The sequence below is a fragment of the Herpailurus yagouaroundi genome, unplaced genomic scaffold (assembly GCF_014898765.1).
Source record: "Herpailurus yagouaroundi ecotype Mexico unplaced genomic scaffold, PumYag 163, whole genome shotgun sequence".
NCBI classification, from domain to species: Eukaryota; Metazoa; Chordata; class Mammalia; order Carnivora; family Felidae; genus Herpailurus; species Herpailurus yagouaroundi.
The window spans coordinates 34,371,568-34,386,679 of record NW_024412404.1 but is presented as its reverse complement, the minus strand read 5'-3'; the positions used below and the strand labels follow the sequence as shown (position 1 = coordinate 34,386,679).

Here is a 15,112-nt window from a genome sequence, read left to right as displayed (position 1 = left end):
AGGTCCTCTTACACATTCGTTAAAGAATCCAGGCCTTTGAAAATATCTTTTGGGAGTGTCTGGAGATTGTTGTTTGCAAGGCTCCTGGAAGAAAAAAAAAAAAAGAGTGATGTAAACTATAGTCATAAACTAAATAAATGCATTTTATGATAAAACTTAATTATAAGTCCCTTTTATTCTTTCCCGACTACACTAAATTACTTGCAGTACCTTTTCTTCTCCTTCTTCTAAGATACTACTCAGTTTCCTACTATCGTATTTTCAATTCTTGGTCTCATTGCTTCAACACTTGCTCAGTGTTTATGGCACTTTATGTGTCATGGTAAAAAAAGAAACTAACAAACAACCCCCACAATGCCAGCAATAAAATGATACTGGGCATTGATCCTTCTATGTAGAATAGAATATGAGATTCATACTCTTGGACATTCAGTCTAGGGGATGTGTCCCAAATGATGACTAACTAAATGGTTGACAGTGCCCTTTTCCCCTCACACTCAGGCTGCCCCTCCTCCTGCCTCTCTCTTCCTCACGTGCTCTAGACAGCAACTGAATCCACAACTGATAGTGCCAATAGCTCTAGAGTTTGAGGACTCTGTCTAACTTACCTCTCTGCCAGCATATCCTTTCTTCTTTCCAAAGTATATACTCCCTTTTTACATACATTCATTCGACCTCAGGAAACAGCTTTCTCACAAATATCCATCCATCCTCTTTAATCATCTCCTCTTTCCTTTTCTTCCAGTTCTTGTCTTATTGTCACAGGAATTGTTTTTCTCTATTTGTTCTTTCATGAATCACTAGAATGGTTCTAATCAAAGCTAATGAGTAGAAAATAGTCCCGATACTATCAAGAAAAGAGAAATGTGTCCATACTACAGAAATGTGGACATAACAAGGAGTGAGCCTTGCATGATAGGAAGGAATATAGGTACTGGTAATTTTTTATTTTTAACCAGCATTGTATATATACATGTTATATACTTTTCTTATGATTGTTTTTATTCCACAAAACTATTAAAAACAATGTAAAAAATAAAAAAAAATTTAATTAAATGAAATAAAAAGAGCTTTGTGTTTGGCCTCCAAAGTCCTTGAAAATTCACTCAAATTCCATTTAAAACACACTAAAAACTCTTCTTGTCTTCCACCTGCTCTAATTACTATGAGATTTCTCAAGTGCAAACATTCAAGACTTTTAAAACCTATTTTTAAGTTAATTATGTTGTTTTCCTGAGTTTTAGAAATTATTACTAGATTGGAAAACTCTTTTCAATGGACCTTGGAACGTAAGAATGGGAACTGAATCAGAATGTTCCAGTCTCAATGACAGTCCATTATATAAAGAAGGGCACAGCTTTGGAGTCATTCTGAGCTTGGTTTGAATCTTGACTCCACTCTTTCCTGGCTGTGCGACTTTATAAATCTTCCTCAAGACTCAGTTTTTTCATTTTTAGGGGGAAGTTAATAATACCTCATGTCATAAGATTGTTAGAAAAAGTAAATGGGATAACTCAGGAAGGTCTACTCTCAACAAAGGGCAGCAGGGAGGTGGGGAGAGGAAACGAAGGAGAAGGGCTTCTGTGTGTACACTGCTCAGGAAACAACATTTAAAAAACTGAACACACGACAAAACTACCATGACTGTCCACCTATTTAGTATTAATAAAATGTTGCTAAAGAAGACTTTTCAAGAGAATGTCTCCATAATTCACCTTTCTGAATTCTCTTGAATGAAGAGATTTCCTAGTGTCTTGGACAAGTCCAGAGTCATTCCCGAGTTATGTGTCTCAATTTATTTTCTGGCACGATGTGTCTTTAAGTTCTCATGCTAACTCCTACATGGGTGAAACCAGCACAAACTACACCTGGCTGCAGGGCACAAGGTTGGAGGAGGCTGGATCATAGGACAGTGGACGTGAAATGAAGAAACAGACAAGTCCTGAATTACTACTGCCACTAGGGTTGCCCAGGAAGAGATACCCTGTTTGTATTGCTGCCCAAAGCAATTATTTTATTTTATTTCTTTTATTTTCTTTTATTTATTTTCTTTTATTATTTTATTTTATTTCAATTCAATTCATTTCATTTCATTCCATTTGATTCCATTCCATTCCATTCCATTTCATTTCCAAGTCAGTTCTTCTAAACAGTGAACAAATCTGGGAGTTCCACTTCCTGCCCAAAGGATGCATAGAGCTCTAGGCCTCACATACCCAAGGTGAAGGCAACCACAGAAGCAGCTGGTAAGACACAGACTTGGAGCTACAGGCTTCTGGGGTAGAGACACATCATTTTTCCATGACAAGATGGAGGACTTTTAATTCAACAGAGTTGGGGAATGGGGCTGATGAAGGCAGGTTGACCTGATGGGCTGTAGAATAAGGCTTTATGCCTCTTGAGGATTTCTTGTGACAGAGAGGCTCTCACTCTGGGGACCAGAGGGTGGGACAGCATAAGAGGTGCCAAAGGCAGAAGTGATGGATGGATTTACTGCACTCAATGTGACTCTTTCCACTGTTCCACTGCCAAAATTCAGTGAAATACTGACTCACAGTGGACCGTTTCTGAAGGAGATAGGATGGAGCTTCATGCCTAGGTTTGGTGACAGGGAGGCATGAGAAGTCTGCCTGGAATCCTAAAAGAGGCAGAAATAAGTGGAAGACTCAGAAATGAGAGGAAGGCTTCCAGATGCCAGAGGCCCAGGAATTGGAGTTCAGACAGCTTCCCTGAAGCCTTTGGGAGGCCTCAGTGACAGGGTTCACATTTGCATAAGAAGAAAGCTGCAAGAGGGAATGGAGCAGAGAATGTCTTAGGAAAGCAAAGCTGACAAAGCCTGGGAATTATTCTGCAAAACAAATGTAACCGGGCCCCGATATAAAGCAGCCAGTGCAGGCTGATGGGCACATGGTGAAGGATGCACAGGGCACACAGATCAGAAGAGTCTGCAAGGTGAAGAAGAGAAATATGAAATGCCTCCACACATTTCTTAGCTGGCCAGTTAAGAGTATTTTCCAATTTGCCAAGTAAAGAGAATTGGAATTATGTTGAGACCCACTGCACAACTGGGGAAAGATAGTTAATCTAGAATTATCTAGAGTAGAAAAGAATTGGAAACAACCTGCATGTCCATCAGTAAGGATTGTGTGTAGTTAACATGGAATATTTTGCAGGAGATTTTAAATTTTTTTTAACGTTTATTTATTTTTGAGACAGAGAGAGACAGAGCATGAACGGGGGAGGGGCAGAGAGAGAGGGAGACACAGAATCGGAAGCAGGCTCCAGGCTCTGAGCCATCAGCCCAGAGCCTGACACGGGGCTCGAACTCACGGACCGTGAGATCGTGACCTGAGCTGAAGTCGGAGGCTTAACCGACTGACTGAGCCACCCAGGCGCCCCTTGCAGGAGATTTTAAAATATGAGGTAGATCTCTATTATTTGACATGAGATTATGCCTAAAGGAAAACAAAAAGCAGGGAAATTGGAGAATAGTACGTAGAAGATAATCCCACTTGGGGAGGGAGGATATGTGTCTAACGATCCATAAAGGTCTGGAAAAAGATATAATCGTTTACACTTAGAATCTTTTACTTTTGCTATGTAAACATCTGGATTGTAAGAGTTTTTATCATCGAGCATGTATTGTTATTCTAAATTCTAAATTCAGAAGAAACAAAGGATAAAGTTGAGGTTTTAAAAAGACCCCATTGCTTAGTATATGTGTATGTAATGGTTCTGTCCAGTGAGGATTTAATCATTCTAAACCAATTATTTTACTTCATCTGTAAGTTCTGAAGTTACTGGGCTGGAGTGTGAATAACTGTCATGATCACATGATGTCAACTATTTCATGAGATAGGTTTCAGGATGGAGCTCCCATTTTTCTCACAAGATTCCCACATGGCTTCAGGCCCTCATCCTCTGAGGAAATTTAGGACTGCAGTCAGTCCAGACTTGGAGCTACACCTCTGGGTTCCTGGCACCAGCTGAAACTCAGCTTTGAGGAGGGCCTGGAGCTTCCAAAACCATCATGGGTGTCTGGGGCTTATGGGCAATTCTCTGAGAGACTTGGGAGGTGGGTGGGTGGGGGGGGGAGCTCCTGAGGGGTCTGGGCCAGGGCTGCTAAGAAGAAAAAGTAGCAAGTCCCTGATGCTCCGGGAAGCCTGCTCAGCATGTGGTTCTTAGGCAGAAAGGGTGACGATTTCATGCCTATTAGGTTACTGAAACAGCTAGAGATATTGAGATAGGGTTAGGGTTAGAGTTTTTAGACTTGATGTTAGGATCATTTGATTCTTCAGATTCCATCTCTACATTGAGTCTTGCTACTGGAGAGCAAAATGGAAAATCCAATCCATTAAATGTTCTCAGTTTCTCCTTTCCTTCCATCTTCCCCCTGTTTCACGAGTAACAGCTTCATATTATCATTCCCTTTTCCCTAATAGCTGCTCTGGTTGAAATATGATCTCTGTCTTTTGTAAAACTGGCTGTCACTTTCATACCCACATCAGTGTAGTAGTTTGGGTGCTGGCTTTGTCTCAAGTGGACGAGGGCTTCCATTTGAGCATCCTCACTGTCAGGAGTGTGCCTTTTACCAACTTAATTTAACCTCTCTCGATTTCTGTCTCTACATCTGCAAAACTAAGTAAAGAATACCAATTTCATTTATTGTGAAAATTAACACAAAAAACTACTAATATTTTTATAAACGCACTTTTGAAATAGATTCCAGGGAAAATTTCTGCATCTGCATGTGAATTTTTAAGCCTTATGTCAGATAATCAAGGCACAAAACTAATCTGTTTCTTGGTTGTTGTCAATGCCAGTGATACTTAATACCTAAGCACTTTTATTATTTTTTAAAAATTTAAGTTTATTTATTTATTTTGAGAGAGAGAGGGGCAGGGAGGGGCAGAGAGAGAGGGAGAGAGACACAGAGAGAATCCTAAGCAGGCTCCGTACTGTCAGCACACAGCCCGACATGGGGCTTGATCTCACAAACTGTGAGATTATGACCTGAGCCAAAATCAAAAGTCAGACACTAAATCAACTGAGCCACCCAGGTGCCCCAATATCTAAGCACTTTTAAATGCTCAATTCAGGAGGTTGAGATCATCTATTTTCTTTGCCTCTCTGAGTAGACAGAACTTTATGCCTTGGTATTTTTAAGTGTCTCATCTTTTACTGTTGTATATAAAACATACACATTTATTAGTGATAGATATGTCACTGGCATATATTTTTTCCTGATATACATATACACACATATATGCATATGCATATATATGTATACATACATATGTAATAACACATTATTATTTCTTCAAGAAAATTTGGAAAGTATAAAAATTCTATTTTTCAAGTGTAAAACAATAACCATCCTGCCAATTACTGTTAAGATTTTTGTCATATTTTGGGGTGCCTAGGTGGCTCAGTTGGTTAAGCGTATGACTTTGGCTCAGATCATGATCTCACAGTTCACGAGTTTGAGCCCTGCATCAGGCTCTGTGCTGATAGCTCAGAGCCTGGAGCCTGTTTCAGATTCTGTGTCTCCCTCTCTTTCTGCCCCTCTTCCGCTCGTCCTCTGTCTCTTTCTCTTTCTCAAAAATAAATAAAAACATTTAAAGAAAGATTTTGTCATATTTTCTTTTAGTCATTAATACAGCGTTCATCTCATGGTGATATTCACTTGGAAAGCAAGTGATTTCAGAGACACATGTTACTGTTCCTAAAGGTCTAGAGACCTTCTGTCTCCTTTCTGGTCCAGTGTGAGATGGCATGAAAGGGTGTGAGCTTGAACTGATGTGGGGGGCCTCCTTCTTCTTCAAAAATATGTTAGGTGGGTAAGGGTCAAATCATTGCTAGATTTTAAAACTAAATATGAGTATTATTAGGAATAAGAGGAAAACAAATTACAAGGCTGATGGAGAGAGAGGAAAGGAGTCAGAGGTGGCCCTAGAATTGTCAGGAAAAGACGTTCTGCATCGCATGACTGAAGGAAATCTGGGCAACTGACCAAGCCGACACTTTGCCTGCCTGCCCTCTTCATGGCTCCCTGGATTGGGCAGCAGAGTGGGATGGAAATGACATGGGCCAGGAATGGCATACTGGGTTTGAGCTCTGACTGTTTCCTTTTCTGCAAAGTGAATGATCACTTGGTCAGAATAATCTGCAAGTTCTCTTCTAGCTCTTAAATCACATTTTTATACTTTTCACCTGTGAAAGGCTATGGCTTCATCTTTAATAATTATGAAATGATATGAGGAGGGGCAATACTTTAAGCCACATTGTTAAGAGTCAATGAGTTTGGTCACAGGTTTTTATAGGGAGTAGGGGTGTACCGGAATGTCTGAGGTGGGGAGGAGCGTGTTGGGGATAGCACTGATCAGGAGAGGAGTGAAGACAAGGCAAGGAAAGGTTTGAGGATATATTTCATCAATGTTAATTTGTTCTAGGTTGATTCTGTAGTTAGTACTGGAAGGATGCTTTTCTTATCACTGTATTCCTAGTACCTGGTACAAAGTAAGCCCTTAGTAGATACTTAGATATGAATGAGACAGGCTGGAGTGGAGGAGTAGAAGGGCACCAATCTAGACAAAGAAGAGTAGAAGATGCTTCTCTTAGCCCCCTTATACCAAGACACTGAGTTAGGGAGAAAGTACAAAGCCCTGTGAACTGCCATTGCCATGCACCCCCACATCACATAGACCCACTGCTCACAAAGAGCCCTCCCTCCTCTTAACCTCACCCTCACTTAGCCTCACTCATTCCAAAGCAATGTGGAGGCTCTTTAAAGTGTGCCTTCAACTAAGCACCATTCTCTAGTCTTGGTTCAGAGTCTGCCTTAGAAATATTCTTTAAGACACCAGGAAATTACCCAACTGAAAGTCTAGTTACCTTGAAACTAGCTGAGTAGGGTCAAGCATTCCCAATGGCAGACTGTCTTTCTTTCCCAACAGAGGGGATGACCATTCCCTCCACTTTGGTGTCTTCCTGGTTTACCTGAGAAAACCTGTGATTATGACTATGGAACCTACTGGAAAGTCTTGTCTCTTAAGGCAGACCAGACTGTCTCAGACAGCACATTTGTTTCAGTGCCATTGGGCTCTGCTGCTAAGAAACATCACCCACAGCTATCTGGGGTGCTCCCAGCCTCCCTGCAGTGCAGATTCTCGTCTTGAGTTGCTGTCTGACTGAACTTGTAGTGCTTCAAGTGCAGTTATTTTCATTTCAAACAAAACATTTAAAGGGGATAAATACATTGCAGCATTTGGAATCTTGATCCAGAATGAATAGAAGTTAGGCAGTGAGTTTAATTTATCCCTACATAATGGTGCTGACTGCATACCAGACTCTGTGCTAAGCACTTTGCATAGATTAACTCACTTGATCTCATGATAACCTTAGGAGTTAGGTACTCCTAAGTATCTTATTGTTTCCTGTCGCTATTTTTACAGATTATTATCACTCCCATTTTACATATAAGAAATCTGAGGCACAGTGGAGTTAAGTGACCTCCTGATATTCCACAGTTGCTCAGGCTTTGAACCCAGGCAGTCTGGTGGCAGAGATCACCCTCAGCCACTGCATCGCACTGCCTCCTTGCATGTATGTCATTGTGAAGACATCCTGCCTGACTGATTGGGGACACATAGGCACCCTGAGTTTGAGGACTGCTGTATATACCTTTTGCACCCCTACAGTGCTGAGCAACCAGCAGGTGCCCCACAACACATACAGATCGATGACAATTTTCCCCAAATATTTTTATATATATATGCAAACAGACCTGCCTCTATTGGGCCTTAGTTACAAACACATATGTGATACCCAAGGAAATAATTATGAAAAAGGCTCATGGGTATTAACAGAAATACACAATGTTTACAGATTTCATCATCATTGGCCATAAAATATTTTTAATGCATTTTCCCCCTGATTTCAAGAGTAATGCACAGTCATTAGAAAAATTCAAACCTTGTTGAAATATATAAACTATTCAAACATTCAAGTTAAACATGTATAACATTGGGACAGTCACTCAAAATAAACTAATAGATAGTGTCCCAGGATTTGACTGGCCTTATAAGGACTGAAATGTATTCACCCTACTCTGAAAGCTAGCTTGAGGGGGAGTGTGTATATACAGTAACTTTTAAGTTGTCTATAAATCTCTCTTTAGAAGTTAAGTTTCCTGAGATAGATGTATAAGAAGGTAAGGTTAAGTGTGCTGCTTCCTTAGGAACTGACTGAATGTGTATATGCTCAGGTGGGGCAGAGTGGAAGCCAGCTGGACCTAAAAGTATATGTCTCATCCCAACTATTTGCATTTGGAGATGAAGAGCGAGGCTAGGGCTCCTGTCTTCAGGATCTTTTCCTTCTTTCCTGGTCATATTTGCTCCTCAGACCATGTCCTCTGGGAGGATCCAGGCAGCTCAATCAAAGCTTTCTGGTCCTGACATAATGGGAGGGCACGAGACGTCTTATTAAAGACCCCAGGAAACTTCTGCTTTTACTACTAGCTGGGGAGCAGCTTAAATGCAGGTGCACCTCCATGTTCTCATGTCACTGTGGGTAGTGCCACTGTCCTGTCTCTTTTGTAAGGTCACCGGGAGACTATAATGAGGTCAAGACCTGAAAAAACTTGGTAAACTCTTCCTCCAGTATGTGCAATTTAGAAGGTCAGGTGATCATTTCTCACTGATTCAGTGCTGGCTTTTGATTGGAAGACTTGGTCCGAGGTGGAGGAAATTGCACTTTGAAGCCTAAAATCTTAAAAAGGACACTAATGGCTCCAACAGATGCCAGATTTATTTATAGGTGGTAAATAATGGAAAATTAACTTGACGTGCTGAGCAGTCAGAGGGACATTTAGGCTTCAAATCTTCCCTACCCATCTCTCCTTGAAAGGAAAAAAAGGAAAGGAGAAAAGAAAAAAAGAAGAAAGGAAGTAAGGGAGGAAGGGAGGAGGGAGGGAAAGGAAGAAAGGAAGAAGGGAGGGAGGAAGGAAGGAGGGAAGGACGAAAGGAGGGAGGGAGGAAGGAAGGAAGGAAGGAAGGAAGGTAGGAAGGTAGGAAGGAAGGGAGAAAGGAGTACAGCTCAAAGAATGGCATAACTGGAAAGGAGAATATAACTTGGGGACAAAGGCACTCAGTGAGAAAATATTTGTTTGTCTAATTCCTCTTGCCAGGCTGAGCTTCTCCAGGTTGGAATTGGATCTTATTCATCTTTGTGTGACACTTTCTTAAAGACTATTTAGGATGAACCATATGGCGTTGCATTTTTGTAGATCAAAAACAGTCTAATATTGGCAATGCCATATGAGTCAATCTGAGTATTAGATAAAGATGCAAGAGACCTAAGGGTCATATTCATTTAGTCAACTTTAACCTGTTCCCTCATAACACCTTCCCACCTCTAGCACCTGGTCAGAGAGGTTCGTCTTTCCTTTCACCGTCTGACCCTTAAGATTCATGCCTCTGAATACTGACTTTAGTGTTCCCTTGAGCTTGAAAATGTCTAGATGTTAAGCACATGCTATACCAGTGTCCCCTTCTTATAATGGGCCTCATTATAACCCAAATTTCAATTCCCATTTCATTTGATGGACCTAACAGTCTGTAGTCAAACAAAATAGATGTTCTTCATTAGGGTGTTGTATAGATTTTTTTTCTTTTTCCCTTTGCTCCCCATCTCTAGCCTCTTTCCTTCCATTTTTTCTTCCCCTTCTTTCCTTCCTTTCTCTCCCTCTCTCCTTTCATTAACCCTTCCTTCCTTCCTTCCTTCCTTCCTTCCTTCCTTCCTTCCTTCCTCCTTTCTTTCCAGGTCAGGCAATCCTTTAGACTGAAGAGAAGATACACTTGAGTGAACCAAGGGGAATGGCAAGACTTATACTGCAAGTTCCCAGAAAGGATACCTGGATCTTACATCCTTCCTTTAGCCCTTCATGATGCTAAGCATCACACAGAAGCTATGTTGAATGGGATTTATGTGAATTAAGAAGCTCTCAAGTTGAGGTCAAGACTTTCATTTCTTCTTCCATAAATTTGTTTCTGTTATTTATCATTTTCTAAATAATGAGGTTTGGTGGTGTTTGGCTCTGTGATAAAATGGCATAACATTTATACCATGCACGATTATTTTTGCATCACATTATATCATTGACATGCAGAGCAGCCTAACAAACATTTTTTATTATAATTACTTTTTACAGGAGACTTGAAAGGTATAATGATTTGTGCATAATACATCTGGCCATCAGTTCCCCCTTCCTTGTTGCAAATCCAAACAGGAGTTGAAACAAGGCTTGGTGAGAAGAAGCATTAGGACCATGTGGACACACTAGAATGTGGCTCAAAAGGCAAGTATTTTTGTCTGTCTTGTTCTCTGCTATAGATCCTGGGGCTTAGAACAGAGCTGATAGTGAGGTATTGTGCGGGAACAGGTTAAAGTTGATGGAGTGGCATTTGGATCTCCTGGACTTTTGTCTCAACATTAATGAGACACATCTTAGGCACTTGAAAAATAGCCTTGAATGGATGAATAATCATTACAGTTCGACTACTGATGCTATAATCCCATAGCTATTCAGTTCACTAGTCACATATCACCTCTAGGTCTCTGTTTTCTCATTTCTAAAATGGGGATTATTTTACTTATCTGGCAGGATTGTTAAAAGGATTAAATGAAAATCCATGTAAAGCAAATTGACCAACATAATAGTGGGGACTTAATAAATGTTAGTGCTTTTTCTTCCCATGCCTTCTAGCTTTCTTAAAAATACATTTGTGTGTGTGTGTGTGTGTGTGTGTGTGTGTGTGTGTGTGTGTTTGTGTGTGTGTGTAGACGGTGGGGGAGGCTAGGACAAATAAGTTATTTTGTTCATGTTTTTCAAGCTTCCCAAACTCAGCACTATGCCATTTTAGGCTGGATATTTCTTTGTTGTGGGGGCTGTCCTGTGTATTGTACGGTGTTTAAGAGCATTGCTTCCCTCTACCCACTAGATGTCAGTTACAGCCCCCAGTTGTGACAATCAAACCTGTCTCTAGATATTGATGAATGTTCCCTAGGAGACAAAATTGTCTCCTGTTAAGAACAACAGTTGTACCTCTAGCCATCCATTGAATAATTAAACATTTAACTTATAAACAAGTTGTTCAGGTGCTGTGTAGACATTGCTGGTGGGTATAGCATATATTTAAATGTATATAAAGTCAGGATTTACACAGAAAAAGAAAAACAGCACATATCAAATTAAGCTATATAGTCGATCCATAATTATCCATGAAGTGAGTAATGAAGTAGATAATTAAAAAGTTATTTCAGTCACACAACTTCCCTGCATTAGATTATTTTCCTAATTATGGTTGGATTAGGCTAATCCTATTAATATTAATCAATTTCTTGGACACACACTGGCTGATGACAGGGAGATATGGCAAGTATGCATGGAGAGAAATCATTTGGGTTTCTTAAATTTTCATGGACTACCCATTAAGTGGGCGCTTTAGCCACAGATTATCAAACTGCATTGTCTATTAGTAAGCTTAAAAAGTAACAGCAACATTCATACTTACAGGTGAATTAAAGACTTTAGTCCCCGGAAAGTATGTCTTGAAATGGACTTGATGTTGTTGTTTTCTATGAATCTGCAATAAGTTATAATATTTGTTGTCAGACAGCTGTAGGAACCCAAGAGGACTTGTCCTGAATCATTATGTCAAAGAAAAGTTTTTTTTACTTACAAATACTCTAGATGTGGAAGACCAATAAAAGCATCATCACTGATCACATCAAAGGAGTTCGATGTGAATAATCTGCCCAGGAAAAAGTACACAATGAAAACAGTTAACCTGACAGATTGTCAATCTTTGCTGCTATTATGTCTTAAAGAAATGAATGGGAGTTGTGTATGGAAAAGTATCTAGGTGTCTGTCTTCCACAGTGTTGTTTATTTAGGTAATCTTTGAAGCTTTTTTTTTTTTACCCCAATTCTCTCTTCATCAGATACTCATAGAGTCTTCATGTCCCACTTCTCACAGTGATGGATGTCACATGCCCTGAGTAACATTTTTGAGATATAACTGGACAAGTATGACAGTCAAAGCAGCCAAAGCAACATTTTGCACATTTTTATGACAAAGACACTAACAGAATCTTTCCCTCTTGCTCTAGAAACTTCTGGAACATTCTGATCAGCTCACACAATGGTGCCTCAGGGTGTTAAGCCTGGAAGCCCTGGAAAAGTAGCTCCATCAAAGCCTAGTTTTGCTTTGATATCTCACAGTAGATAGGCCATCAACACTGGCTCAATGAACATCAACTAACATCCTTCTTAGATAATAGAACAGGCTGAAGATGGGAAACAGTGAGGCTTAGGAAAAGGTTTAGACCCATTTTATTACTAAATAGTTGGGAAAAAAACAGTTTCACTTGGGCACATTTATTTGCAATGTCAAAATCCACAAGAATTTGGTTTTGAAATTACTGATGAAAAGGAACATCAACCTGCAGTCCCAACATCCTGTTGAACAATTTGGAAAAGTTGCCAGCTTCTGAATGACAGACTTAAAAGAGGTGATTATAGGCCAAATAATACAAAGATGAGGTGTTTTTTTTTTTTTGAGTGAGTATTAATTTATGGAATTCATTAGATAAAGTGTTGATACAAGCTAAAAATAAAGTTTTAAATGTACTGGTGATGAATTTATAATGGGTTCAAGTGATGTTCCATCTACACATTAAGGCTCTTGTGTGGGGAACCTCTTATTCCACTTGTAACTATTATCCAAAATGTGATCATGGTCATGGACTAGACCAGGTGTTTGACATAATTTGATAATTCAAATCTCATACATCCCATTTAACTGCACTATGTAAAGTCCAATATTCTCTGTTAGGAATCTTTTTGACTTACTTTTGAAGTCTAAGGATTAAAAATAATTGGCACTAACTAGCTTGGTGATTTCACCTCTCTATACCTGTTAACTAAGGAGATTAATACTAAGAGATCTTACTTCCTGAACATTTTTGAAAATTTTGACATCTGGGATTGCTTTAGAATAATCAGGGGAGGGGAAAGCAGTGAGTTGGAGATGAATTGAGCATGACTGAGAATCTTTGAAGGTAAAACAGAGATACATGGAAGTGAAGTCTACTATTATGTCTACTTTTATATGGGAGGAAACATGAACCAAATAAATAAAACTAGATGCTCTGTTCCATTTCATCTTAAGCTATCAATCCTGGAGTGATGTTGGATTCTCTTTCTCTCCTCTTCCAACATCATAGCTTTATACTTAAGTCATTGACTAGGCTCTGAAAAGTCAACACTGATAAATAATGATACTTATTAGATGCTTGTAGTTATTACAACAAATTCAAAGGTTTATGATTCCAGTCATAACTCTGGCACTTGTCTCTTCTTACTTCACAGTTGTGAAAAACAAGATTGCTCAGCTTTGCTCCAAGTAACATCCAAAGCCTTCCTTATGTTCCAGAGCTTTGTTTCATTCTGAATAGGCAGTATCAGTGATGGACAGAATAGAATAAGGCAAAAATAGATACTGAGAAATACCTCCCATGCTCACTGCTTTGCAAACTGCCCCGTCGTTGGGGCAGCCACTTCAAAACTGTACACTCTAAGTCACCAGAAGAAAGAGCTTTCAGCACTAGTTCCCCTTATGTTGAAATTAGATGCAAAACAGAGCAGGAAATAGATATTAGTGGGCAGAACTTGCCCACGCATGTCAGGGAAATAAAACAGAGGATTCCCAGTAGAATTTGTATCTGCGTGTCCATTGCTTATCCCTAGCACCTGTAATACTGCCCATCCCACAGTGGACACTGAATAAATATTTGTTAAACAAAAGGAATTCAATTTACATTAACTTCTTGTCATTACTACATTACTAGATTGAATGTTCCTTAGAGCAGGGGCTTACCCTTATTTACTTTTGTGTCCCCAGCCCTGAGCACAGTTCCTGGTTAAATAATGCTTGTTGAACTGGATATTTCAAGGATTAAAATCTCTGGCTAAAACGGAAGCTACATGTAAAAATATGAATGAATCTCACAAACCTAAGTTGAGAGAAAGAAGCCAGAACATAATGAAAAAAAACCAAAACCAAACCAAAACAAAACAAAACAAAACAAAAACAAAAAAACCCCACAAACCCCAGCAAAACTCGCTATACTGCCAGAAATCGAGATAGTGGTTACCGTTGGAGATGGGTGGTAACTGGAAGGGAGCTCAAGGGGAGTCTTTGGGGTAATGATAGTGCTTAGTTTCTTGACCTGGATGCTGATTACAAAGATATTCACTTTATAAAAAACCACAGTGGTGTGGAAGCAGGAATGAATAGGTAGAGCACAGAGGAATTTTAGGGTTGTGAAAATACTCTGTATGGTACCAGAATGATGGGTACATATTATCATACATTTGTCAAAACCCTAGAATCTACAACATCAGAAGTGAGCCATTATGTAAACTAGGGACCCTGGGTATTAATGTAGTTTCATCAATTGTAACAAATGTCCCACTGTGGTGGGGGATGTTGGTAATGGGGGAGGGTATGCATGTCTGAGGGTAGGTAGTATATGGGAAATCTCTGTGCCTTCTCTTGAATTTTGCCGTGAACCTAAAACTTCTCTGAAAAACATTCTTAAAAAGTCATCGAGATAAACACTTAGTATATGTACACTTTTCATTATGTATATTACATTTCAATAAAAAAAAGTTTCTTAATAAAAACTAAAAAAAAATTACTCTGGTTAAGATAATAATGAGTATCTTAGTCTTTCAATTCTAAATTCAATTGTGGTTTTCTAAGGACAAGGATTCTGTAGACAAAGATGTATAAAATTATACATACATTACAAATATAGTTGAATAGGCTATCCATTTTATTATTCTATGTATACTTAAAAGACTAAAAATCATGTTCTATAAAGAGGGTGAAACTCTGATCCTTAATTTTTATGAATTTCTTGCAATATGTTTGATTTCAATATTATGATTTGCCATTGGGCCAGTTGTTAAAGAATCCCACAGTCCCTGTTAAAAGGAAACTGTGCTACTCCATACCATCTTCACACATGACAGACCTAGAGCAGA

General features: G+C 39.3%; 1 protein-coding gene across 4 annotated transcripts in view; it reads right to left on the bottom strand.

Moving 5' to 3' along the window:
• Positions 1-15,112, bottom strand: part of LGI1 (leucine rich glioma inactivated 1) — a 39,225-nt gene that overhangs the window by 7,936 nt on the left and 16,177 nt on the right. For 3 of the 4 annotated variants that reach the window (XM_040485896.1, XM_040485895.1, XM_040485898.1), the window contains 3 exons: positions 11,742-11,813; positions 11,574-11,645; positions 13-84 (listed from right to left, as the gene is read on the bottom strand). In XM_040485896.1, the coding sequence (XP_040341830.1) occupies positions 13-84; positions 11,574-11,645; positions 11,742-11,813 (216 nt within the window). The remainder of the gene's footprint in view (positions 1-12; positions 85-11,573; positions 11,646-11,741; positions 11,814-15,112) is intronic. The other variant, XM_040485897.1, reaches the window with a different exon arrangement.